This window comes from Alligator mississippiensis, chromosome 4 (assembly GCF_030867095.1).
Source record: "Alligator mississippiensis isolate rAllMis1 chromosome 4, rAllMis1, whole genome shotgun sequence".
Lineage (NCBI taxonomy): Eukaryota > Metazoa > Chordata > Crocodylia > Alligatoridae > Alligator > Alligator mississippiensis.
This window is the reverse complement of record NC_081827.1, coordinates 14421573-14449565: the sequence shown is the minus strand read 5'-3', so window position 1 is coordinate 14449565 and position 27993 is coordinate 14421573. Positions and strand designations below refer to the sequence as shown.

At 44.5% G+C, this 27993-nt stretch overlaps 1 protein-coding gene and 1 long non-coding RNA gene across 10 annotated transcripts in view; one reads left to right on the top strand and one right to left on the bottom strand.

Annotated features, from left to right (window-relative positions):
- LOC102559575 (uncharacterized) overlaps positions 1–10286 on the bottom strand; it is a 29245-nt gene extending 18959 nt beyond the window's left edge. For 4 of the 6 annotated variants that reach the window (XR_002090257.2, XR_002090256.2, XR_002090262.2 and 1 more), the window contains exons 1-4: positions 9600–10286; positions 6598–6672; positions 5415–5548; positions 4628–4715 (exon numbers count right to left, since the gene is read on the bottom strand). This is a non-coding gene — a long non-coding RNA (uncharacterized LOC102559575). The remainder of the gene's footprint in view (positions 1–4627; positions 4716–5414; positions 5549–6597; positions 6673–9599) is intronic. The other 2 variants (XR_002090264.2, XR_009461492.1) reach the window with 1 other exon arrangement.
- A 16-nt stretch (positions 10287–10302) lies between these two features.
- The window catches only part of SEPHS1 (selenophosphate synthetase 1), a 30972-nt gene continuing 13281 nt past the window's right edge, over positions 10303–27993 (top strand). The window contains exons 1-6 of one of the 4 annotated variants that reach the window (XM_019487554.2): positions 10303–10376; positions 12454–12717; positions 15226–15329; positions 23786–23893; positions 24829–24983; positions 25801–25891. In XM_019487554.2, the coding sequence (XP_019343099.1) occupies positions 12525–12717; positions 15226–15329; positions 23786–23893; positions 24829–24983; positions 25801–25891 (651 nt within the window). In that variant the 5' untranslated portion in view covers positions 10303–10376; positions 12454–12524. Of the gene's footprint in view, positions 10377–10477; positions 10570–10983; positions 11629–12453; positions 12718–15225; positions 15330–23785; positions 23894–24828; positions 24984–25800; positions 25892–27993 lie in introns of those variants that run through there. The other 3 variants (XM_014607583.3, XM_014607585.3, XM_014607584.3) reach the window with 3 other exon arrangements.

Below are 27993 nucleotides of genomic sequence, written 5' to 3'. Positions count from 1 at the left end.
AGAAGGGCAGCTGGGTGTGCTAGTGGCCAGAGAAGGCAGCAGGGACAGTGCATGGGGTGCTGGAAGCCCACTGAGCCCGAGCTTCCCTAAATCCACCTGGGTTTCCAGCACCCTGTGCACCATCCCTGCTGCTTTCTCAGGCTGCCAGCACACCTAGTCACTTCTCCCATAGCCAGGGAGTAAACTGTCAGATTAAAGGCTGCAATGTTACAAGTAGCAACATTGCAAACTAAACTATATGGGGACATGGCTTAGTCTGCAATGTTGCAAACTCATTTGAAACCCCCAAACCTTATACACATGCATTGTGTGACGCTATTAAGCCACAGAAAGAAAATGTTTGTCACATGTACATGGTGACAAAGCACTTGCCCACAGTTGCTGAACCCAGAATTTTAGTGGGGCTCTAAACACTGGCACATGTCAGAAGACTCTAAGAACCTGTTTCCTGTCTTGTGCACAGGATGGGCTGTCAAACCTCACACCAACCACCATCCTGGGGAGTTCTGAGGAAAGGTAGTTGCTACTGCATTCACTGAGCTGGGTCCTGCAGCTTACTGGGTTTTCCAGGGCATGCTCTTGTTCATACACTGGCCCAAATCTGCCTTACTTGTGTGCATAGGCAGATCCAGGATTTTGAAAAAGGGTGACCAGCACTGCAGGCTGTAAGACCCCCCTCTCAGATTCCCTCCACCCCCCACAGCCTGGACAGACCAAACATGTTGCAGCAGCAGCAGCTGGGACCTCTTCTTAAGTCTCTGAATCAGGCAAGAATCTCCCCCCTTCTCTTCCCTCCTTTCCCTTCCCTCTACTTACACCTCTGGGAGCTGGAAGGGGAGACTCACCCACTGCCACGGCTGCCCCACTTGCGACTGGCTGGGGAGCTGGGTTTGGCTGCTCACAGTGGCAGCCACAAATGGGATCCCGCCCCCTCCCTGTGCCTTCTCTGAGGCTGGCAGGGAACACTTGGGAGAACCAGGGAGAGCCAGGGCAGGGAGGAGGAAGGCTGGCAAATGCAGCACTACACCACTTCCCGATCTGCCCCTGCTTGTGAGATCTGACCGGATCAGAACATGAAGTGACCACACCATTTACAACTGTCATGATAACTGGAGGAGGGGAGAGAATAAATACATCAAAGCCAAAAAATTAGCAAAGTGTGGGAGCAAGAACTAAAATACAGTATGCAGCAAGACTAGTGAACAAACATAGACAGATGTAACCTGGACTAAGTTTCACAGGTGTGTAGTCACGCTCTAGACTTGTGGTTTCAAATGAGGGTCAAGAAAGGACTTGCCCAGCATTGCATGAGAGGTCAGGGAAAGAACCCAAGTCTATTAAATCCCAGTCCAGTGCCCTGTTCACTGGACCTTAGACAATGAAAAACTCAGGTGACAGGTCTTCTGTAAAGAAAAGGACTGAGTTACAGAAACAGCAGCAGCAGCTGGTAACCAAGAAGTGAAAACCATGTATTTGAGGAAGGGGAAAAAAGAGAGGAAAGATGGTGTAATAGTCAAAGTATCTGCCTGGGACTTGAAAACGAGGGCCCTTTTCTTTACTGCAGGCAAGTCATGAAATCTTTGCCTCACTTCCCCACCTCTAAAATGGGGATAATACAGTAACGGGTGCTAAAGCAGTATCTCTGGGAGCGAGGTACGGATGTGGAATGAAAGCAGACAGATATGGCAGGGAAGTAAACCTGGCTGCAAAATGAGAACAGTTGCAAGATCTAAATGTTCTATCCGTGGGTTGAGGGAATCAAGAGAAGAGAGGAACACAACACTTAGATACTTACACTTGTCTGCAAAAGAAACGTAAGCACAGCTTCTGTATTGGAAAATTGCACCTCTTTACATTTTTACGATACACTGGGGGAGAAGTTCACACAAGCAGTTCACAAGCGATTAAAAGTGACCTGTCAGATAACATTTACTTACACTTTCAAAAGGCTTTTGATAAAGTCCCGCAGAGGAGACTATTAAGAAAAGCAACTTACTTCACTAAAAAGTGTAGGGTAAGTGGCAAAGTCCTGCGCAAGTGATAGAAGAGTCATAACACACATCTGTTCCTCTGAGCAAAGAGAAGTAAATATTGAGGCACGCGAGAGACTGGTGTGTGGATCAGGGCTATTTAGCAGGGTATATTAATGACGTGTAAGAGGAAGTAGAAAGTGAGGTGGTGAAAGGTGACAACAACACAAGCTTATTTTAGTGAGTGAAAACTGGAGACGATTGTGAGAAACTCCATGCTGAGTTTGTGCTGCACAACAGGTTAGACAGGCACATTCAGGTTCAAATTCATGTGTTTAAAAAAACCCACACTAATCACACTTAACAACGAGATGTGATTTTTTTTTTTTTTTAATATGTCAGGAGCCAACCCCAAAAGATCTTAAGTACAGGCATAACTGTAAAGACAAGAATAGCCCATTGAAGATGGTGGACTTAAATTTTGCAGAACTGGGGTTTAATAGCATTTTTCATTATTTTTGTTCTCAGCTTGGATTTAGAAATGTGAATGACTGCTGTCTCTTTTGCTTATAGTCCTGGTTCTAACTGGCTGTATTTTCAGTGAGATGTTTGCAGGATGCTGCAGCATATTAGTTCCAAGCAATGCAGGGGACTGTTTAGATGTTTTATTAAAAAAAAAAGTTTCCACTGACATTTAAGAAACACAATGGAAACGCTAGGTTTTGTAAACATAGAAGTTATATAACCTAAATTTGAGGCCTAAATTGACCAGAAAGCACTGCTTAAATTTAACTTGGGTCTACACAAGGTAATGTACTTGGCAAAAGGAATTAGGAACTGCTGAAAAACAAATGCTCAGAATCATGAGAGAGAAACGTAAGAAACTCCCTCTCTGCAGACATTGTGCAAAGTTCAGAAGGGCTCTTGCACGCTTGGGAAAGCGTGCAGAAGGCAACCCTTCTTTAATGCAGTCAAGTAGTCATGTAGCGTTGCAGGAGACAGTATCTTTTCCACACTTAATTAGATTGCATAGAAAAGAGCATTATATGGCTTGTAACCAAATAATTCCAGATCACAGAATTTATACATGCTACAGTCAGATTTTTGCAGGTCAGACAGCTCTGAAATCCTAGAGAAAGAAATCTTAAAAAAAAAAAAAATCTTATGCAATCTTAGGGTGGCATTTCCTGCCTTCCAAGTATTTAATCCTTCAGTCTCTATGTTGTTTAAATGCATTTGTGTGGTACGTACTTCTAACACATTTTTTTTCCGATACAGAAGTTCCTTCTAATTTCCTGAAATTTTCCATCAGGAAGGGAGTTTGCAAAGTCCCAAATCCCTAAGCCAGCGGTTCTCCACCTTCTTAAACTCAAGCCACTCCTCCGGAACTGTTGTGAATTGAGCAGCACCCCATTTCAAAAACTCATTTATATATCGCAGTGCTTATCTCCTTGCACAGGGGCCAGGCAGTGGGAATGGGGGAGCAGCCAGTCACGAACCATCTTGACCCTGTGCATATACATCCCACACGTTGCAGCACCATTCAAAGGATCTGTGCCTGGTTGAGGATCACTACCCTAAACTCACAGATCTTGGCAAAGGGCAGGAACAGCAACCTTTGCACTACTCCCAGGGATTCCTCCTCCTTTTCTCTGGCTGGCAGCACAGCAACACCACAAACCAAACCTGCTCACCACCGGAATAGCTGGGCAAAGCCTGTAATGAACTATGAGGCCTAAAGTACAGCTGGAAGGACCTGAAAATCTTGTGGTATGGATTATTTACATTTTTGACAATAAGAAAACACACATACCAATGCAGATTCAATTTCTCTGCATGCCCCAGTTCCTGTTTCTCTCTCTGTGCCCAGCACACATGAAAGGCTAAGCCTCTCAGAAAGCTAGGACTGGCATGCCCTAGGACGTGCTAGTGGCTGATGCACCTTGTGGGGCAGGCTGAGGAATCTCTACCCAAGGTTTGGCTTGCTGGAACCTCCTGGCTTGTTTTTTGTGTTAACTTCTTCTGTGTCTGATATCAAATGGGAGGTGTTATGCCCAGCAGGGATTCCCATACAGTAACAGTTAACTCCTTCCAACTACCAAGTGCCAATGCAATGCCTGCACAAGGAGCCCATCCTCTCTGTTCTCAGTGCACCCCCGATGTCACCCGTGGGAAATGGTAGTGACCAGCTGGCTCAAGGGAGAGATAGAGAATGGGGCAACAGCAGTTTAAGAGAGGAAAGTTTCCCATTCAGCTTGTTCACCCAAACACCTGTTACTTCTAACCCCTCTGCCCTGCCTCTGCCATGGGATCCCAGCTTGTCTTCCCTCCCTTCAGTTCCCTTCTCTCAGCCAGACCTCCCCTGAAAGACCCCCGGGCAGACCTACTGGTTGCTTCCCAGTTTCATCCTGCATCAATTGTCCTGTATCTAGTAAATCTTTATGCCTAGAAATCAGCTCCTCAGTCCCAGCAAAGCATAGCAAGGTAAAGACCATTGCAACCTTGGTGTTTAACACTGCATTAATAGCGCACTTGGCTGAACAATGCCACAAGGACACAGGAAACTGGTGAACTTTTCAGAAAAGCAAGGTGTGCAGCACTGCCAGCTTTCACCATCTGACTCTCACAGCATGTGAAACTTTCTTTTAAAGCATTACCTGTTGGAAACATACTGCTGGAACATCTCGACTTTCATGATTCAAACAGAACCAAGAAAACTGCTCTTTCCCACTTGGGCACATGGCTCTAAAAAAAAAACTGAAAATGTGATATACTTGCTCCCTAAAAGCTCAGAAACCAGAGGGCAAAATATCTAAATGTATTAGTTGGTTAAAAAAATAATTATCAGGGGTTGTTTTCTTTGGGACCAGACTCATGATTTTCAAATGTAGGGCTCAGCAATATTGTCAACAGCAAGGAGTCAGAGAGTGAGTTTAGTGCATTGGTTACCTCCCACAACACTAATGACAATCAGGACGCATAGTAGAGATTATATCTTTTATTAAACCAACAAGATTTTTGCAAAAAAAAACCTCTTTAATTGCAAGCTTTTTGGTCTAATAAAAGATATCATCTCTACTACGAGTCCTGATTGCCTTTTCCTCTAAACTAATATGGCTACAACCTGGATACCTGAGAACACTGATGAGGCTTTTTTTTAGATATCGGTATAAGTATCGACTAAAACATGTACATATCCTGTAACATCAAATACAAAAATAGCACTGGGTCAGCGTTTACAATAGACCTCCTAGGTAAGCTCAAATCATACCCTTCTTCTTCTTCAATAAGTATGCTTGGAGATATCAGTCATAATTATGGGTCAGAAGAGACTGACATTGTCCATCTTAGTCCCTCTCTGTCTATATCAGGAGTGTTGAACTCATCCCTCCTTGAAGCATAATGCTCCTTGCAAGCTAGATACGGCACCTCTGGTTAACGCACCTGTTGTTCAGCTCCCATCACCAACATGCATCCCCCGACAAGGCTCCAAATTCCTGATCCGTCTGGGAACCCCACAGAACATGTTTGACATCCCCGATCCATGTCATGACCACGTTCGTTCAAATTGGCTATGTCTACTCAAGAGAAAGTTAAGGCTGAAATGCCAAAGTTTGGCAAGACAAGCATAAAGTATCTGACAGGGGAGTTTGCAAAGCAACAGAGTGTACTCAGTATTAGTGCCTTCCTTTCTCATGGCGGCTGATCCTAGGAGACACTGAGCACCTCCAGTTCCAGCCAACTTATGTGACACAGCATCTAGCAGGATCAGGCCCAGCACCAGCGCATTCACTCACAAAGAATAATTATAAACTGAAAAGAAAAACAATTTAATTCCTTCATTTTCTACTTACTTTTAGACAAAACTTTTTTCCAAGACAGTTACACAAAAGCCACTCTTTGAATTAACAGGCAATTACTTAATTAGGTACTTAGTTGCACATTACAATATGCTAGCTGCCTTTCTAATCTATTCAACAGTTACCAAATTGGGCCCTATGCTATCCATAACAAGAAAATATCCCATTTTGTGAAGAAAACTTGATACAAGACAAGTTTTAAGCAAAGTGAATGGGTTCTCTTAGTTTATATATATATATATATATAAACTATATATAACTGTCTTGGAAAAAAGTCTTGTCTAAAAGTAAGTAGAAAATGAAGGAATTAAATTGTTTTTCTTTTCAGTTTATAATTACTCTTTGTGAGTGAATGCGCTGGTGCCGGGCCTGATCCTGCTAGATGCTGTGTCACAAATTGGCTGGAACTGAAGGTGCTCAGTGTCTGTCTGTCTGTCTGTCTGTCTCTCTCTCTCTCTCTCTCTCTCTATATATATATATATATATATATAGAATTTCTTTCACATACATTTTACAAGTGTTTGAGGTGTAAGAACAAACTGAAGAGGCTCTCAAACATAAACCCTTTTTATTATTTCAGGTTCCAACATGTCAAATTGATTTTAGCAAAAATCTTAATACAGGTCCCTGAATGGATTTCTGCTAATGTATGGTTTATTTGTATAAGGATACTAAGGAAAACAAAGCTGGAAAGACTGAACACATGTTAGCGCACAGAGGGTGAAGCTCATTAAAGGCCTGCGTGGGTGCTATCTTTCAGAACTTACCTTTTGTTTTGCTGTGGTTTAATTCTTCTTCAAATGTTGTCTTATTTAGAAATTACGCAGACTCAGAGACTTGCACTGTAAGTAACAAGGCAGATTACCAGATTAAAAACTGGCTCACAGACTGATCTCAAAAAGTCAACTGTTACTAGGGAGATCCAGTCAATTGGGACGGGACATTGGTAGCAGGACCAAGAGTTGTTTATTGCTCCAGTTACGTGAATTATCAATAATCTCGATTATGTTTATAATTTCTTTGCTCAGTTTTCAGATGACGCAGAGTCAAGAGGCAGACTAAGTGAGGAAGAGGATGTGTTACTCTTAGATTGATTTAAACTGCCTGGTTAAATGGTCACATGTTTAACATGTTTTCTGGCAGAAAGTTGTAGGCTATCTCAGTCTCAGGATGGGAGACTTCAGATCGTACATTCATAGCATCTGATAAAGTAGGTTGTTGCCTATACAAGAGCTCATGCCTCTCTGAACCAGTTAGTCTCCAAGGTATCACCCTGCCCAGGTAGCCAGATGCTCTATAAAAACCAAGAAAACAGCAAATAATCAATGAAATGTTTGAGATTTTGTTAATAAACAAATCTTTAAAAAAAGTCTACAGCAGTATATTTTCTTCTACCTAGGCTTGTACACCAGACCCATCCCCACAGAGGTCAACTTTTCCATTTGAAATTAAATTAAAAACCCAATCCTCTACAGCCATGTCCAGATGAGCGTGGCCGTGCAGTACATGGCGCTGCAGACCTGTCTGCGAAGCGCCACACATCGCAATTCAGGTGTTCCCCACACTGCAAGGTAGCAGTGTGTGGTGGGTTTTTTTGACCTTAGAAGATCCTGGGGTTAAAAAACTCGTGAAAAAAAAAAAAAAAAAGCAGGGCAGTGCAAACGGGCAGTGTGCACTGCCCAAAACAGGAGCCTGGCTGGCTGGTGCCACACACCAGCTGCCGGCCAGGCTCCAAGCAGCAGGAGCCCAAGGCCCCCGGGGAAGGCTGCTGGGGCCAGCACGGTTGCTGGCCCCAACATCCCCTACCCAACCTGGGGTAACCAGGGCGCCAGAGGGTGCGTGGCACAGGTGTTTCCCGTAGACAACTAGCAGCAGCACAAGATGTGCCACTGCTTTTTGTCCCTGGGGAAACAAACGTCCACGCTTGTATGGACGCAGCCTCCTTGGGCAAAAGCTCCCATCGTGCCTTAACAATCCAATCCCACAGGCACTGTTGAACCAAGTCGTTCTATTAAAAACTCGGTGGGCTTGTCTGCACTGGCATAGTGTCATGTAAAAATATTTTCAGCCAGGCAAATTGTAGTTTAGTACACATTAGCTGGGGTGGTGGAAAAGTTTAGGCTACAAAATGGCCAGCTACTACATGTTAAAATACAAATTTGCCTTGCTTACAGTAGCAGTTAAAAAAATTTTAGTTAAGCTACGTAAGCAAATAAAAAATTTTCTGACGGCACATTTTTTCCCACGCAAGAAAAAATTGCTAACTTTTGACCATGTTAATTTCAGCATTAACTTTTTGCTTCTCATTATTATTTAATATAAAAATCCAGATAAAAAAAAAAAAAAATCAAATCATTTGATCTTATTGAATTAAAACTTTTTAGTATTGAAATGGAAGTTTGATGACTGTAGAAATAATATATTCAGACTTTCATTTCATGAAAAATTCAGAGATTTTACTTTTCAACCCAGTTATGATAAAACAAAGTGCCAAATTCTCAGAATTTCCCACAGGACAGGAATTGCAGGTTTTTTTGATTGGCACTCTACATTAGCAAAGTCTTTTTTAAAGCACGCGTTCGTCCTGGTCTGGACCAGCTTGGTAAAGTTTGCAGGACTGGATTTTAAAGCATCTTTTAAGCTAGGTGAGTCAACAGTACAGCCCATGGGCTGGATTTGGCCTGCAGAGCCCCGTCATCCAGCCCCTGGTGCTGCCCTAGGTTTGAGTCAATCTACACATGACTGGACCAGTCCCATGCACTGGGCTTGAGATGCGCGCCTGTCCTGGCCAGTCCGACACATTGCTCCAACTGGTCCAGGACCCACGTTACCCCTGTAATAGTATCCTAGTGTAGACAATTTTTCATTTTGTTAGCTGGTTGAGATCAGTTCTGTGCTCATTCCTTTACTTGACCGCTACCACCCAAAAGGTGTTAAAACTACCCCCTGCTTCATCCATACAGGAGTTTTAGTGCATTATAGATACACTTTGCCCCAAAGCATACATGACTAACCATACTATTAGGTGCCTAACTGGAAATTAAAAAAGAACTGCTTTTACTTCATGTTTGGGCTTAAACATACCCCTGCAGTGTTTTTACAAGCCCCAAAGGGCTTGCACACAAAAATCACAAGGGAAAGCAAACTTTAATGTAAACACAAAACTGACTCTGGTCTATCGCAATCTATGCAAAAAACACGTGAACAAATGCAGAGGAAGAAGTAATGCTGGTCGCAAAACCTCTCCCAAGGCTAACGATATCAAGTACCGTTTGTGGTACAGGGCTATTTTTGCTAGGTCCAAGGTTTGAAGCACACCTGCCGCCTACAGCAAGAGGCTGACAGAGTCATGAGTCTACAATACAGCCTGCATTCGCCAGGCCAGGGCGGCCAACCTGTGGCACAGGTCCCGCAGGTGGTAAGGGAAGCCTGCACGTGGCACGTGGCAGATCCCAGAGGGCGCAGGCAGCACAGGGGCCGACAGAGCAGGGATCAGAAAGCAGAGCAGACCGGGCAGCAAGGAGAGCAGCGAGGATTGCCAACTCTGTTTGAATCTATTCCGGGAGGTTTCTGGAACGCTAGCATGCCCGTGACACGACGCCAGCGTGTCCGTGAGCTTGCGTAGATCAGTTACACATTACGGTGCGTAGGCTTTACGTCAGGGAGGCAAACGCATGTTCCTGTTACCTTTAAAAAACCCACTGGACTACCGTATAAATCGGATTCAACATTTCATACTTATTTTAATGAACACCCCCCCATCATTTACCTCTCAGCAGCCTCCAAGAGATTTCTCTCTCATTCCTGGAGACGCCAGGGCAATCCTGGAGGGTCAGCCACGCTAAGAGCAGGGATCCTTCACACAGAGAAGGGAAGCAGAAAGCAGAGCAGTGGGTCAGACAGGACGCACGAGGTAAGGAAGCAGAAAGCAGAACAGCAGACTGGGCATGGAACAGAAAGCAGAGCAGTGGATTGGGTGGGGAGCAGAAAGCAGAGCCGTGGGCCGGACTGGATGCACAGGATCGGGAAGCAGAAAGCAGAGCAGCAGATTGGGCAGGGCACACCATAGACAGAGCAGAAAGCAGAGCAGCAGATGGGGCGGGGTGCACAGGGAAGGGAGCAGAAAGCAAAGCAGTGTTTGGGACAGGGTGCACAGGGAAAGGGAGTAAAAAAAAGAGCTGAAGGCCAGACAAGATGCACAGGGCAAGGAGCAGAAAGCAGAGCAGTGTTTGGGACAGGGTGCACAGGGAAAGGAAGCAGAAAGCAGAGCAGCAGATGGGGCAGGGTGCACTGCGAAAGGAAGCAGAAAGCAGAGGTGAAGGCCAGACAAGATGCACAGGGCAGGGAGCAGAAAGCAGAGCAGGGGATGTGGTCCCTGGCGGGGGGCGGGGATCCCTAACGGCCGCGTGACGACACGAGGCGCGAGCCGCGGCCCCGCCCCAACGGCGGGGCTGGGAAGGGGGGAGGGGGCGGTCCCCCCGGCTCCCCGCCCCGAGGGGCGGCCCCGCTATAGCGCGCGCTGCTCGGCTCTCCCCTCCCCTTAAAGGCAGGTGTCCGCCCTTAAAGGCCCCCGCTCGGCCGCGGCCCCCGCGGGGGGGGGGGGCGTTAACCCCCTCGCGCCCGGCGGCGGCGGCGGCGGCATTTCTGTTCAGGCGGCGCGGAGGGAGCCCGGGCCCGGTGCATTGTGGGAGCGGCTGGGAGTCCCGCTGGCGGGAGGAGGCGGAGGCGCGGAGGAGCCGGTACGAGGGGGGGAGCCCCGCGGAGGCGGAGGCGAGAGGGGAGGGGGGCAGGCGGCGAGATTTAAAGGGGACTTGGCCTCCGCGCGGCCGCCGCGGCCTGCAGCTCCGCCGCGGCGCGGGGGGGCGGGGAGGGGGAGTGCGGGCGGGGGGGGGCCGCCGCCTCCCGGACCCGGGCCGGGCCGCGGGCGGGGGCGCGCAGGGAGGGGGGGCGGGACCGCTTTAAATAAAATAAAAAATAAAATAAAAAATCCCCGGCGGGGAACGGGTTAAATTTTTCACCCGCCGACATTTTAATTTTTTTTTTTTCTCCGCTTTTTGGCCACCGGGTGTTGGGGGGAGGGGAGGGGAGGGGAGGGATGGGGGGGATGCGCCTTCACCGCCCCCCCCCCCCCACCGGGTGCACGTGGAGCCCGGGCCGGGCCCACCAGGGAGCGGCCCCTTGTGGGGGGGGGGGGGGCGGTGAAGCACATCCCTGTCCTTGGTGCCCCCCTGCCTTGACAGGTGGGTCCCTGCGGCTGCCCCCCGCCGGGGCCCAATTCGCGGCTGGTCCAAGACACATCCTTGTCTCCGGAGCTTGGATCCTGGCCCGAGCTGCGGCTTCGCAGGACGCGTTTGAAACCGAGGACACGCCTCCCCGCCAAGGAGGGAAGACGCTGTAAAAGGGGAGTTCGGCTCCGCCGAAGAAGTTTTCCCGGAGTCGGAAACTTGGCGTGCCCCCCTCCGGCCCGTCCGACGCGGGGCGGCCGGGCCGGGGGCTGGAGACCCCGTCCGCACGAGGCCGTAGGTCGCTCTGGGGCGAGTGTCACGTTCAGATCGTGCTCTGGGACGCGGCGAGCGCCGGGAGCCGACCTGGCGAGCGAGATAACGTTTCGTCGCGGAGCTGTTTTGCGAGGCCGCTTTCTAAGAAATGACAGGATTTAGGTGGTTTTCAGCCGTTCGTCCGAGGAAGATAAATGGCAGCGTGTCGCTACCCCGCTCCGGGTTAGGAGTTAACGCTCCGCGTAGGCCTCTTGTTCGTTTCGCAGCGCGGTGCGTGTCTGAGAGTGGAAAACCTAAAACGTGAGACGCGCGTGGTTAATAATTTTATTAAATGAGCTGCGCCAATGTCTTTCTACGTTAGGTTTCTAACAGGCTGTCGTCCTGGTGCGGATTTTGACACGGAAAGGGGTTCTCCGGTTTGACCCTTTTCTTTCAAACCAGGTCCATTTATAGACATAATCAGATATTAAGAAGTGAGAAGTTGGTAGATAAAAGATCCTGATGAAATGACTCCCTTTTAGTTCATTTCTTACCTGCCTCCAAGGTCCTCTTGGGACAAACTCACTGTCGATATAAATAGATATGTTTTCCGTCGGTGACCAAGTAGTTGCGCCTTCTCGCATCAGAATTGAACTTGGCCCGTTTTTTAGATGTCGTTTGAAATCAGTGTTGCTGACCAAGGCTTTGATCCTGCAATGGGCCAACTACCTGCAAGTGCCTGCGCCTGTGATGCAAAATCAGGGCCCCAGGCTCTCTCCAAAGGCTGCTCCCTGCAGCTAAAGAATGTAAAAGTCCTTTAAACATCTCTGTGTTCGGCGAACTCTGTGCGTGTGTTGGGGTTTTGTTAACGATGTGGTTTAAACTATAAAGGAAAATCGGTACCTTTCGTCTGACGAGTCTGGCATTTTTACAGTTCCCATACCGGAAAAAGGGGTAGTGCTGGGGAGCTTCTGGCGTGAGCCCTGGCCACCTGTTGTAAGAGATGATCTCTGTTCAGTGCTGGATTTTAAACGACGTAACAAAAGGACCTCCACAGCTCATTGACAGCTTGTTTACTCTGCATGTGAAAATGTGTTGTCCTGTGGTTTCTAAGAATTTTCTGATGTTCTCCATTTTTCTGACTAGATTTATCAGCAGAGAAGCAAACATAGGTTTGCACGAGGCTGGGAAAGACTAACAGTCGGCGTGAAAGAACCATGTCTGTTCGGGAGTCCTTTAACCCAGAGAGCTATGAACTGGACAAGAGCTTCCGCCTGACCCGATTCACTGAACTGAAAGGCACAGGCTGCAAAGTGCCTCAGGATGTTTTACAGAAACTACTTGAATCCTTACAAGAAAACCATTTCCAAGAAGATGAACAGTTTCTTGGAGCTGTTATGCCCCGGTTGGGTGAGTATTTCTTCGTCTCTTAACAAGTAATACTGCTGTCTCATTTATTAAACAGGTCAAGTCAGACTTCAGTTTATTTTAAAGGAATGTGTTGTATGATGCATGCACAGTCGTCCAGAAGTGTGAAGCATAAACCTGTAGCTGTCATCTGATAAGACTTGCAGTATAAGAGAAATAATGTTATACTCATCTTTTCTGTAGTGCATATAACTTTCTGAAGAGAAATGCACATGTAGGGAGATGGGGCTATGAAATGACCCTACAGGTAGAGAGACATTTTAGGATTAGAGGAACTATAGCTTTTGTTTTCACTAATGGATTCTTCACATGATTCATGTAGATGTTCAGTAACCAAAATACAGCACCTAATTTCTATGAACAAGTGTTATTATTTCAGCATTTACTCAGCAAATGCGGACTCAGTGATTTTTAAGCAACAGTTAATTTAGAGGAGACTTTTTCTCCCCTTAGAAATATTGCAAAGACCATTTTGTACTTAACTTGAAACAGAGAATTGATCACTTATAACTAGCCCTTCCCAAATCCAGTTTCACTTCTAAAGACAGTCTACATTTGTAATCCAGAACATTGATTATTTCCTTTCAGACCACTGACTCTGCCTTATTCCCTCTAAATTTCCAGCTCTGCTTGGAGAAGTTACACTTAACAAGTGTGTGGTTTTTCCAGAGTTGTTTTTTCTTTGGTGTTTGCACAGTGAGGCAGGCAGAAAGGAAAGACAACCTGCACAAGCAGTCTAAATAGGAGATAGTGTGCTTGTAGGTGTTTTGCGAGCTGCAAGACCCATTGTTGATGTAAACAAATGAGGCTAGAGAATATATTTAATGATGACAGACTTTTAGTCTAGTTCATCTGTTCGTTCATGCATGTATATTTAATCTGGTCATAGGACAAATTTTAGAAATGTTGGTCCTTCAGATGTTGGTGTCATGTTTGCTTTGAACTTATTTTACTGTCAGTTAGTTTCATTGTTCAGGGGATTCCTTTAAAATGATTTGGTACCTCTAGTTATCCCTCACCAGACTAACAGGTTGCAACCCAGTATTCCAGAGGAGGTCAGAATTTAGCAAAAGATCAACAGGGCCCATGTTCCTAGTGAAACAAGGGCTATCTTTGTATGAAATATCTAAGACATAATTGTATGAGAGGCTGAGTGGTGATATAATTTAATATCCTCTACTAAGGGACACTGTGAGCTTCCTTTGGTTGAAAGTTTAATCCTTGCGAGGTATCTTTGTTTATATAACATCATTGTCTTCGTGATTAAATGACTTGTTGGAAAAAAAAATCAGGCATAGTTTGTTTGGAATTAATTATTCCTCCGCAGTTTTTCAACCCTTTGTTAGTGTCTGAGAACCAGAAAACAAAGAAACAGTAAGCAAAAGTGAAACTGCCAGTGTAGTCCTATCACCTTGCTGCATGAAAGAATAAAAAGTAAACTAATAGATAAGTAAGCAGTTGGGGAGTTGGGGGGGAAGAAGATTTTTGCACACAGGTGAAAAAATAAAGTATTTTTAAAAATTGTGCTTTATGAAGAGTATCTCCCTAACCATGACATCAGCAAGTAAGTTTCTAGTTACTTGTTCAGATGCCTTGCAATTTAAAAGGAGGCAGCTGACTTCCCTGTCACTGGTTAGGGATAGATGGTGTCCGGAAAATGCCAAAATCGGGCACTCTGTCACAAATCTTTACTCTCCAGCAGCTAGTTCCGACCTAAACCCACAAGGGTTTAGGAATGCTTCTGTAAGTGAGGAATTGCAGGTTTGGGCACCAGTTTTTTGAGGTGTATTAGCTATACTTGAACTTTCAGCCCCTGTGGAATTTTGCTGAAATTTGGAGATCTCTGCTTGGCTGCAGATGGTCCATGCATGTACACCAGCTTGCAAAATGAGGGTCTGGGATATGAACAGTAAAATGCTTGACATTTCTGAAGTAGGTAGGCATGTCTTTCATTGCAGCTAGTTCTTACTGAAGATTAAGACTGCTGCTATAACACTTCTGACAAGGTAAACAAAACCAACTACAGGATAAAAAACTTAAGGGGCTTGGGGGTTTCTGTGTTTGCACATATACATTTAAGAAAAGCTTTAAATGATGTGCAGTAGATGTGTAAATCGGCATCCACCCATCACTCTGATTAAAAATTTTAACAGTCTGAGAACAGACATACGGCAGATATAAAAATATGCTAGGTGCCTCCCCCAATGCATTAATACATCCAGTGTTCCCTCCAAGTTAAACTTGCCATGTATTATTGCATTTCAGCATATTGTAACACAAGGAAGATCAGTTCCTATAACATAGGCTTCACACTCCTTCAGGTTTAAGAAGAACTTATCAGGCTCTTGGCTTGTTTTCCATTTGTTGCAGATATGCTGCTTATAAGGAGTGAAATCTTGATGCTGCTGCTTTGGTAGTGACTTGTATTGCAGAACTGCAGAAAATTTTGAGCAAAAATCTTCTATTAATTACTGGTTTCTGTCCTTTCAGGAATTGGGATGGACACATGCGTTATTCCTTTAAGACATGGAGGTCTGTCTTTGGTCCAGACAACAGATTACATTTATCCAATTGTGGATGACCCATACATGATGGTAAGTTGGCCAACTTTACCATTAGAAGATTGTTAACACTTGATTTTTGTTTTCCGATTTGTTTTCATGGATGGGACAGATCCAAAGAAGATCACACATACTTAAAGCTGGACTTAAGCAGACTTTAGCCCCTTAAATCCAACATTGTGATGTAGAAAATCCCTGCATAGTGGCCACCTAGCCCTGGAGGTGTCTAAATTTGCAAATCTCTGTTTTTTGATCAAATTGCTCTCGAGGTGCCTGCGATTCTGCTTTCTGTGTGGACCTAGAACTGCCATGTAAGCAGCTTGGTTCATAGCTCCTATGTAAATCCCATTTGGATCCAGAAGCTAGGCAGGCTTCATTTGGTAGGAGTGCCCAGAATGTGCTTAACACAATTTTACCTCATAGGGATCAGCACTAAACACAACAGCCATGGTCACTTACATTAAAGAACACAGTGGGTAGTGCACACTTTTTACAAAATAGCCTCCTAGTTAGAGCACCCACCCAGGAAATGGGAGACATTTTCTAGTCTCTACTGGGCCTACAGATCTTACTGCCTAGGAAAGTGCGCTAAACACTAGGATTATGGGCTTGGCTGGATGAGGGCTCCCTCTTGCTTTCCTGTTGAAATTGGGCCACTGTTCAGAAAAGACATTCAAGAGTTATTGGGTCAGAATCAGAGCAAGCAGGGATTGGGCTCTGTAGCCTTTGGACTACGATGCTCAGCTGAAAGGTGAGAATCTTGGGTTTCTAGCCTTTGCTGTCATGCTATTTGTGTACTTTACATTATACAGTCTTCACATGAAAGAAATAATCACGAGCAGGGCTCAGAACTACTCCCTTCTGGCTGAGTTGCTGGATCGTTGGGATAGAGATCTAGTCTATTCCATGCTCATTCTCCCTTTGTCCTCAGGATTCTTGCATTCCTTGTGACACAGTGACCCACATTCAGCAAGAGTTTGAAGATGCCTGCTCAGCCCCTCCTGGAGGTTCAGATACTCTCCTGAGACTTGGGAGATGTTAGTTGGAACCCACTCAAGCTAAGGCAGGGCTTGGGTTCAGTTCCCTCACTTCCTGAGTGCTCAAATGTTTCAGGCTGTTCTGCAAAAGGCAGATTTCTCCTCCTCCTCTGGGGTTTGAGCTCTGTTTAGTTCTTTCAACAAACACTTGGCCTGCAAGGACTTTGGTCCCTCAATCTCAGGTACATAGAGGTGCCTGTCTCCTTAGCAGCCCTGACTCAGACACCTAAGTTCCAGGGAAGGGTGGAAATTCAGATGCCATCCATATATTCAGCATGTCCTGTTGGCTGCTTTGGACATGGGGGTTTTGTGGATTGCCCTTTTTGAGGGACCTAACTCCCCTCAAGTGGTGCATGGAGAATGTAAGCGCTCAACTCTGTTTTTGGTTCAATTCAGGGGCCTAAGTTAGGTGTTGTGAAGCATAATATGGAGGAGCCTAGGTTCTCCTTTTGGATATGGCCCTCAATATCTCTAAGATAAATGTCTGTGATACTGGTTTGGTTAGTCATGTTCTGTGCCTTTGCAAAGTATGTAGGAACAAGGAAACACTCTCATGGTTTCACCCTCAAATCCTTCCCATGTCTGCTGGTGCAGTTGCATTGTTGCTTTCTGAAGGTGAGAATCTCAGGACAACTACGATTAAAACAGTGCTGCTTCCTATTGTTGATCTGTGGGAGCCTGTTGTGTTGGGAAAGCAATATAGAGAGCAATACGGAGAGGTTCTTTGTGATCTGTGAGCAAACTAGTGCACCCAAAATAGAAAGTATCCAACCCTCCACCCCCACTCTCTGACCTTCTGTTTGGCAAACCAAATTCCAGAGGACCCTCTTTGAGGTTCTGAAATGAGCAGGTAGTATTTCAGAACTGGAAAACCCCAAATAATAGTACATCTGCTACTTACCCCTCTCAGCTTCAGAGCTCTTTGCAAGCCCTACAAGCTCTTTTCCTAGGTTCCCAACACCTTTTCTTGTCTCCATTTGCCTGGTGGAAAAGCTGAGGTTAAGAGAAACTGTGCGACTCGTCTCCCATTTTACAGCAAGCAGTGACAGAGTGAGGATTGAGTTGTAGATGTATTGACTAGACTAGGAGTTGACTCTGGATTCCAATTCTGTTCCCAGATTACATGTTTGCTCTTTTCTCACTAGAGAGATCTACGTTTTACATTGCTGTGTACTCTTCTTGTGTGGTCAGTAATACGTATAAAAGTATTTAAAAGAGAACTATGAAGATTAAGTAAATACTTAAATTTTAAGAAACACCAGAAATAAGGTTGCCTCAATCTTAATTTGACCCCTCTGTATATGTGCATTACAATACAGGCTTTAATCCTGTAGTTTTATATTACTTTCCATAAGGCCTGGCCTCAGTCCGTGCACAGAAAGGCTGGTGTTCACTGAATGAGCAGTTCTCTATTTTGTTTTAACCTCATTGTTCACTGTGTGACCCGAGGCCTTATTTATTGCACACTATTCAGATTCTGTTGAGGCCAGAATTACTCATTTTCTCATGGGTTTTTCTACTGTGCATATTATATTTTGTGTCTGAATGTTTGACAGCTTACTTTCACAACTCCCAGGGTAGTGAGAGGGTTGATATTATCCACATTTTACACATTACTGCTAATTTTATTCTGGATGCCTGGTTTGAGAAGGCTAGAATCCACCTTATTTATTTTTTGCATAATAAGTATCACGTAGCACTTTAATATATTCAAATCATTGCTCAGCTCTTCTGTAAATCAGGTTCCATGATATCAAGTTGGGCACCTAGAAAACGAGGAATGTAAAGTTATTGATTACGTCTCAAAAGCTTCATTTGAATGAGTTGATTATGGTGACAGAGGCAGGAAATGAAACCAGTCCTCCAGGTCAGCAATGAGATGCCTTAATCATGAAAATATTCTCTCTTCTCATGCAATACCAAGTCAGATAACTACTTTCAAGCCTCTGCAAGAAATGGAGCAGGGGGATATGTAGAAAACAGCTTCCTTAATTATACCACTCTGATGGCTTCCCAGAGAGGGGCCAACTTTGCATTGAATGAGGTGGTGGGCCCTGTGGAAAAACTAGGGTGTGATCATGGAACCAGAAACTGCATGTGTGCTTGGGGGTCTAATTAAGGCTGTACAGTTGATTGTAATTCAGTGTCCAAACTTTTGACTGCTTGACTTCGCAACCTTTAATGCATGTGCATGGGTGTACATGTAGGCTATCTTAAAAAACAACCCCCCCTCCCCCAAAAAAAAATAGTGAAAGTGCCATCATATGAGCCCTTGTTCCAGAGGGTTGGAACTGCTGATAGATGCTAAAAAGACTTGAACTAACAGCAACCGTGTGAACAAGTAGGTGGTTATTCTCTTTGTGTCCCAGCATGGGTGGGAGACGGGATGCTTATTTGTCCAGAGGGTTTCATGAATATTTGCTTATGGCCAAGGAACGGTAAGACTTGGGAGTCCCAGATTCCCTCCCTGGCTCTGGCATGGGAAACATGCACACAAGTCAATAGAGGCTGTAAGAGGGTTAACACTGGACTCTGCTCCTTCTGCTTGCTAGGCCAGAGACCAGCAGGAGGCATATTGGTAGCCATGAGAGCACAGTGTCTCTTGGCTTCCATTCCTGTGAAGAAAAGTGAGCTTCCCTGCTTAAAACACGCACCCTGATTTTGAAGGGCTGATTTTGGGAGGAATGGCAGGTGTGGTACGTGAGTAAATATAGTATTCCCAATGTTTTATCCTCAAAACGATTGAACTACTTTGGCTGAAATATTTTTTCCAAAAATATTTGGCCTGAGGCAGAAACCAAGGAGAGATTATATCAGCCCAGAGGTTGTCAAAGGGATAAGCAAGGGAAAATAAGGGCCTATAATGGGAGATATCGGGCATCCTTAATTACAGACAGTCTTACAAGGCCACGTGTAAATAAGAGATGAATATTTTGAGTACAGGATTAGAAGACTGATAATTGAGGGTATTTCCATTTTAAAAGCAGAAATATTGGCATTCTTGGTTCACAGCAAATGCAGACAAGAACGAGGATAAGAGTTTGAGGCCTCTAGCTTCTGCCCACATGAGCAGTCTGTCCTCCAGCAAGTCATTTCATGTGTCTCAGGAAGCCTAAGCTTGCAGCTAAGTGTTTGCAAGCGGAGGCTCAAACTCTACTATGTCAAGAGTATGCAGGTTGTAGCTATATTGGTCTAGTAGAAATAGCAATCAGGGCTCATGGTAGAGATGATATCTTTTATTAGACCAGCAAGATTTTTGCAAAAAAATGTCTTTGATTGCAAGCTTTCAGGCACAAAGCGTGTTTGTGCCTGAAAACTTGCAATCAAAGACTTTTTTTTTTTTTTTTGCAAAAATTTGTTGGTCTAATAAAAGGTATCACCTCTGCCATGAGCCCTGATTACTGTGTCAAGAGGCTTGCATAGTCAAGATAAACGGCTGGGGACTCACCTAGCCTAAACCTAATTCTGAACCGCTTGGTGTTTGCTCGTCACTGTTGATGAGACACATGCATCAGTTGGTAGCTGAGATCCCAGTTTGTCTCCACAGTGGCTTTGCTTGCTGGCTAACAGGTTGTTGCAGTGACCTCCTGCCATTAGACCAGACAGCTGTTGTCACTGTGGTTTGGAAAACCTTATCAGTTGTTCTTAAGAGAGCATAAACAAGCAGCTTGCTTGGTAAACACTGCAGATAGTGCCTATTAATTTGATAATCCCTCCTACAGAAAAGGAAAGCTACGTGCCTTAGCCTTCTTAAGCATCTATACAAATCCATTAGTGGGTTTCCTTGGGGCCATGCAACATGTATAGTTACCTAGACTTTTGTAGTAAGAAGTTGAAATGTTGGACATTTTTTCCAGTTCCAGATACTCATGCAGGGGGTCCCACCAGCAGCAGTGGGATCTGTATGCATGGATGCAAAGCTGCATTATGAACCAATATGACTTGAGCATATTATTTTTATAGTATCTCAGGATGAGCAGAGCTCCTAGAATAGAGAGAGAATTTGCCCAATGAGCTTGTGGTCTAATACAATTGATACAGTAGAAGTTCAAGTTTAAATGTTTTCTTGAGACAAGGATTTTTGTGGGTGATATCTTTTGTTTCAACCATGCAGTTGGTTCAATAAACTTTAATAAGCTTTTGTACCACACTACCCTCCTTCACGTTTCAGGAATGGTGCTGTGGCACTCAAAAGCTTGTATGAGTCTATCCCAACCATTCAGTTGTTCAGTAAAAGACATCACCCACAGAAATCCTTGCTTTCTGCATGTTTCCTGGACCATCACAGCTACAACACTTCAGCACCGCAAAAAAAAGTTTCCTCGAGCCTTTCCTAGCAAACGAAACAAAGGATTTTTTTGGTTTTGTTTTCATTTGGTCCCAACTGTTTTGCTTAAATATGCTGAAAATGCAGATTAAAACCATAAGGCCATATTTTATTCCCATCTCCATAGACACAAGCTCACAGTAACTTCAGTAAAGTTTGGGGCGTAACTCCAGACTTACATTAGCATAACTGAACAGAATTTGGCTTACATATATCTTTTTTTTTTTGCGCGCGCGCACACACATATACACACACACACACACACACACACACACACACACACGCGGCATCATTTTTGAGCACTCATCAGAGAGCTCAGAGTGTGGATGCATGATACTGTTACTGTGTAGAAAACTGACTTTACTCCATGGTACAACAGTCTCCTTTTCTTCCTTCTGTTCCTGTCATTTTTCTGGAGTAGGTACACTACCCAAAACTTTCCAGTGGTACAAATTTCTCGTTTCATAGGTAAAGCTATTTGTGGGAAAAATTTAATAAATTTACCCCAAGGTTACTTACTACGGAGTAAGTGTCACGTGTCCACTCCTCCAGTTGCTTTCATTCCAGGGTGCATTTACGCGGTACAAACAGGCCATGACCTACTGCCCTGCCCACCCAAGGGACACGCAGCTACCTGGAGTTGGTCATATGTCTGCATGTTACTGGGCACATCTACATGAGACGCTTAGTCCATAAGAAAACATTTTACTGCTCATTAGAGTGGCAGGCAAAACCCATGCTAATACACAAATGCACAATAGATTTAGTCTAATGTGCATTAAGGCCACTAAAAAAGCATTCATCTGTGCTAATGCGCAGTAGCGCTGATTACTGCACATTTAGTACCCATCATTACAGGTACTAAACTTAATGCACCGTAATTACGGCACATTAATGAACGTGTAGTAAACATGTCCACAAAGGAGTAAACTTGCAACAGAGTTGTCAGTGGTGGTGATCCCTTATGGTGGAGGATGATCACTCCAACGGGTCAAGGAAAGGGTTGTTGATCAGTCCGTTGATGGCTAAGAAGGTCGATCCTAGAGCCACAGACTGGCAGATACTACAGGTGGTGGTCAAAGGGAGGGTCAAACCACAGATTTCTCAGTCTCCTTTTCATCCTTCTGTTTCTGTCATTTTTCTGCCTCCAGGGTGAGATGGTTTTCCTCAAAGTAAGATGTACCTTCTCTCATAAGGCTTTGCCATGTACTCCTGCCCCAGGTAGTTTTTCCCATTTGTGGTATCAATGCCACACTTCTTAATGTTCGCCTTGAGGATGTCCTTGAAGTGTTTCCTCTGGCCCCTGTGTGTCCTTTGTCCTTGCCTGAGTTGGGGGTATAGCAGTTGTTTTGGTAAATGTACATCAGGTACATGCACGCAATGCCCTGTCCACCACCACTGATGTTGAATAATCAGTGTTTCCATGCTGGTGGTGTTAGTGTTGGTGAGGACACTGTGCGACAATCCTCCCACTTTATGCCGAGGATCATCCAGAGGCGGTGAAGGCGTTCCAGGCTTTTCACGCGGTCCCTACAGATTACCAAAGCTTCACAGCTGTAGAGAAGAGTTGGAGCTTTTTTTTGAGTCCTGGTGTTGTGATCATTGAACATAGAAGACTGTATCATCATGAAGGCAGAGCTGGCACATTGGATCTTATAGATTCATAGATTGTTAGGGGCTGGAAGGGACCTTGCAGATCATCGGGTCCAGCCCCCTCACTCCAAGCAAATACTGAATACACTGGATCTCCTCGCTGAAGTTGTCCACCTTTGAGAGATGGCTGCTGAGATATGCAGTGTTCAGTGTTCTCCAGCTCCAGTCTGTCAAAGAGGATCTGTGCCGGGGGCGTTGATTGCCCTGGAATGGGCTGATGAAGCACCTTTGTTTTTCTGACGCTAAGGGTCAGTCTCAAGCTCTGGTATGCTTGAGAGAAGCAGCTAAGGACCATTTGTAGGTCCTCCTACAGAGTAACCTCCAGATTAAATTACACCAAAGTGTTTGTATCATGTGTCCACACCCTAGGCATATTCATCCATGTTCCCACATCAGGGAGCTCAATGTCTCCTTGCTGTGTTCTTCTCTTCATGCCAAAACCTGCTTTTCAGGCTAAATTGATCTTCAACTTAAATCTGTATAATTGTTATGCCTTGAGTGGTATCTTTACCATTATCTTCAGTTGTAGCTGACAGATCTTAAGCCAGGACTAAGCTACAAAGTTTTGTCGACAGAAGTTACGTTTTGTTTCCATAGATTTACATGCAGCCACGGGTGCTGGCAAAAGCCAGCCTTTCTAGCAAGTAAAGCCTTCCTGAATGGTGCATGCCCTCAGCCAATCTATAGTTGCTGGCAGAAATTTAGAGTGTGTGCTCTCCAACAACAGTCATGTGAGCCTCTGTAAGCCCTGGGCTTCTACCCGCAATGCACTGTGCCTTACGCCAGCACAACTGCACTCAGGAAGAACCTGTGGCACCAGCAAAAGCAGCCAAGTGCATGTGTGGCAGTGTTACAGCAGTGTCAGCAGCTGCAAGTGTCTGCCAGAAGTCTGGCAGGAAAACTTTCCAGTGAAAACGTGGCCTCAGAAAACAGTTCTGTGGCAATGCACAAGGAGAAAGACTTCAGCTCACCATTATCCTGTTTCTGTAGGACAAACAGGAGTACAGAGCAATATAAACATCTTGGACTAGATCCTTGGCTAGTGCAAATTGTCATTCTAAAACTCCATTGAAATCAAGGCATTCTTATTTGGGCAGGCCTTTAGCAAACAAAGCTGGGCTGAAACATTGTTCAGCATATTCTCATTCCCCTTTGAAGTTCTGTTCTCTTGTAAGCCTCTCTGAGCCTTTGTTGGGAAGGGTGGCATATAAACTGTATAAATAAGATCCTGCTGCATTGGACTGGACTGAAGTTGATGGAGCTGTGTTGATTTAAGTCAGCTGGGAATCTGTCTGTCTGTCATTAAAATGGGATCTGACTCAGTGTTCAGGCAGGTAGTAGGCTTGTGCAGCAAGAACATGCTGGTTTTATTGTCTTCCTTCTCAACACTTCCTGCCAGGATTGTCCTGTTTATGTGAAACATTTGTCTGAATGTACAGAAATTTTGATCTGGATTTTTTTATTTTTTTCAGGGACGTATAGCCTGTGCCAATGTCCTAAGTGACCTTTATGCCATGGGGGTCACAGAGTGCGACAACATGTTGATGCTCCTTGGAATCAGTAATAAAATGACGGACAGGGTAAGATCCGTGGTGCTTGCTGTTCTGTGAAATTAGACCCAAACAACTATACGTGCTGAGGTGTCACCTTAAATGTTAGCCTTTTCAAACAGGGTTAAAGGGGAGATCTTATAAGGTACCATTCCAAAGAGCCTATTACTTGCATCATGGCAGGAATTCTGAGGTTGTTTGCCAGCAGCCTGGTCCTGAACAGCTCTTCTGTGGCAGGTCATCTCCAAAATGGTGCTCCTGTTTCTGCAGTAGAGCCGTAAGGTATGGAACAGCACTCGAATGCAGTGTTGATAGGTGTGGCTGAAGAACCTGGATAGATCCTGCAATCCTTTGTGCCAATTGCTGTGATGCGTCCTTTGAAGCAATCCAGACCTGATGCAGAAGAACGTGAGTTGGAATTTGGAAACTTCTGGCACCTGTGGCTATGCAGAAAAAGGGCCACCATTTTGGAGAAAGAAATAACACAAAACACAGTGGGTTGCTTAGTTGCATGGGACCCTGGGATGCAGAGGACTGCCTCTCTTCTCTTCTTTTCTTTTCTTTTTTTTTTTTTTTTTAAGGTATTAGTGTGTCAAATCCTACTTTTCCCTGTGGTGCTAATTAAAACAGTAGGACGTTGCTCTAAATTTACAGATCTTTTCCTTGGTCTGTTCAGAGTAGGGATTTGGATCTGTGATCCTCGTTTCATATCTCAGTTCCTTTACCTTCTGCATTACATTTGCAGATGCTTCTACAACATTTTCCAAGGAGTTCTGAAACGGACAGTATGGGAATGCCAGAATGTGGAAGCTAATGTCTTTCTAGGGCTTCCCCCACCTTCTGTGGAAATGGGGCTTTTCCTTGACTTTGGGGGAAGCAGACTTGAGTTTCTTATGCCCTGATCCTGTTTTTCTGAGTTAGACCATGCTTATGTGAGACTCTGATCTTTGTGCTTTGATCTCTAGGAAAGGGACAAAGTGATGCCTCTAATTATCCAGGGCTTCAAAGATGCAGCAGAAGAGGCAGGGACTTCTGTGACGGGTGGCCAAACGGTGTTAAATCCTTGGATTGTTCTTGGAGGAGTGGCCACAACAGTCTGTCAGCCTAATGAATTCATAATGTAAGTTAAATTACAGAACAGAATCTCAGGAAACTGTCAGCAGGTCACAGGAAAAACCATTTTGATACTATGTTGTGTTCTTTTTTGTAACTTCTCACAAATTAAAGTATATCTTCTCTGCTTTCTTTGTTCTCAGCACTTGGCTACAGTGGTACCAGAAGCAACATCTTTCTTGTACTGGCTGGCTTTCTGTTAAAGAGTTCCCTTTCTCTTGTGTTGTGCTTATTTGTCTGATCTTTCAAGAAGGGGCAGATTTAAGCTTTCTAACCTTTAAATCTGAACATTAATTTGGAGTTCTTAAAAACTGCTTGGGGTATCAGTTTTTAAAGCATGCCAGCTACCATATTAATTATAGTTAATACAATGAGAATTGTAAGACCATAGTTATGCTTACAGCTTTCCAGCTAGGTAAGAAAACACATTGTTAGAATGCCATACTGTGGCATGTAATATTGTGTGAAGGAATTTCTTTCTGACCCCAGCTGGTGATTAGCTCATGCTTTTATTTCTGAGGACTGAGACAGAGTGTTTTCTCTCTTTCTCTCTCCCAACTAGTGAAGCTAGTAACTTTAATAGAAGAGACTCATGACTTTTTTGGAACTGCAGGTGCTGATATTAAAAGATCTAATCTTTCTTTTAATATATTCACCTGGTGCTTACTCAGTCATATCCCATAGCAGCAAACACTGCCGAGATATTCTGTAGTTATTTAAAAACCTGTCATTTAAAAGTTTTAAGTAAAATTGAATATATAAGTTTGTGAAAGCATAAATTTCCAAATATTCTTGTTCAATGATGGATTTTATTCTGTTTGCAGGCCAGACAATGCAGTGCCAGGAGATGTACTTGTATTAACTAAACCCTTGGGAACACAAGTGGCTGTAGCTGTCCACCAGTGGCTAGATATTGTGAGTAAACAGCAAACAATGGGGAAAACCGTCCTGGCAGCTGTCATGGGCAACGGTATTTTGAAGTGGGAATGTTCACTAACGTAACAAATGTGGAAGTGGATTGCTGCATGTCAACTCTTTCCTGCTCTGCATCACAGAATCATAGAAAAGTATGGCTGAAATGGACTTCAGGAACTCTTCTAGACTGGCATTATGGGTGAAGATGCTTTTACCTCTGTGCAGTTAACCATGTTAGAAGTCGGGTGGAAGGTAGGGTAGATTTATAGTTTACAGATTACCTAAATTAGAGGTATGTAAGCTTTTATAAGCAACAGCTTACTTCATCAGATGCCATCTCAGAATCCGATGAAAGAAACTGCTGCTTAGGAAAGCTTACATATGTCTGACTAAGTCTGTAAGGCGAAAATCTACCCTATCTTCTGCCTGACTTCTAACGTGGTTAACTGCCTCTCTCTGTTACGTTTAAAGTCAGCTTTACTGGGGCCAAGATTTTACCCCACGCTACCCACGTGCACGTGGAAATATTTCTATATTCCATGCCCATTGCACTGAGTTAAGTAAAATATCTCTAGTTGCATTGTGTACACAGAAGTATTTCCATCTGTTACTTTAGGCAAAAGTGAAGCTACTGAACTGAAAAGTGATTGTAAACCTGGCATCTGCTTATGTTGTTTGGCTCTGCATGCATTTTCAAAATTGCAACTTTTCAACTTGCATTTTAAAAAGATGCATCTTAACTACTGTTGGGACTGCAGAGCCAATAGTCTCGCAGAAGAGTGAGCTGGAACCTACTTTGTTTTGGCTGTCAGCCACTAAATTATCAGATGAATTCTGATTCCATAAATCTAGCAAAAAGTGGGAAAGAAACCTTCCTTTAAAGAGTCTACATCAAATCTGAAATATGGCCTGTTAAAAAAAAAAAATAGTTTTTGTTTATCAGTGAAGGTCCCATTTAATAAATGAATCCTTTTTAACATCAAAGTTTTACTCTTGCCAATTAGTTGACAGGATTGGGGCCTTAGAAAAGACTGAAAATCTTTGAGGAATGGCTAAATGTTCTTCATTATAGTTTGTTTTGAGCATAATCTAACTTCTTTTCACATCTGTTGTTTCACTGACATAGACTTGCAAATTAAGGATATTCTGAATTTCCACATAATTCAAGCACTTCTAATTTCCCTTGACTGTCAAGCAAAGCACTTTCTATTGTGAAAAACAGAGGCAGAAATGAAATCAGTTCTCTTGCTACATATAAACAGTGTATAATTTCTGATTGTGGTAGAAAAATTTTGTTGAGGTTACGCCAATATTGTGGCTTCTTTTGCGAAAGGAGAGAAACCAAAGCTATAATACTACCTATCATGTACATAGTCATGCACATATCTAGTTTCTGAAGGGGTATGTATGGCTTTGTAATGGAAAATATTTGAGTGTGCGTGTACATGTGCATGGTACAGCAACTTTGATATAGTTGAGAAGGTAAGACTTGAATATAGAGGAGATTGCAGAGTAAAAAAGTAACTTTAAAATATTAAATATGGTCCAGAAGTACTTGGAAATTTTTGCAAAGCATGGCTACAGGGATCAGTCTGTGAAAGGATGCTGTATTAAAGAAACATGAGTAGGCTTTGTCATTTCTAGGCAAAGATAAAAAGGAAGGTGTTAAGCAGAGAACTCCAGTGGCGGCTCCTCCTGGTCCTGCTGTGCCACTCTGGGTGGGGAGGAAGCTTCAGCTGAGCAACTCCTACCCCAGCACATGAGGCTCCAGCTCCAGATGCCTTCCACCCGCTCTGCGCACCCATGCTGGGTGTGTGGAAGGCAGCCTGGAGCTGAACCCTGCATGCTGGGGCAGGAGCAACCTGGCTGAAGCTCCCGGCTGCTTTTCACCCACTCAGCTCTCTGTGCCAGGCAGGCAGAGTGGGTGGAAGACGCCCAGCCAGCAGTTGGAGCCAGAGCCCTGCGCGCTGGGGCAGGAGCCACCCAGCTGCAGCAGGAGAAGGAGCCACCATTGGAGGTGAGGGAAAGCCAAATAGCACCCGGGTGGTGGCTGCAGCTGCACTGGGAGCAGTCCCGCCTGTAAGCTGTGCATGCTGGCTGGG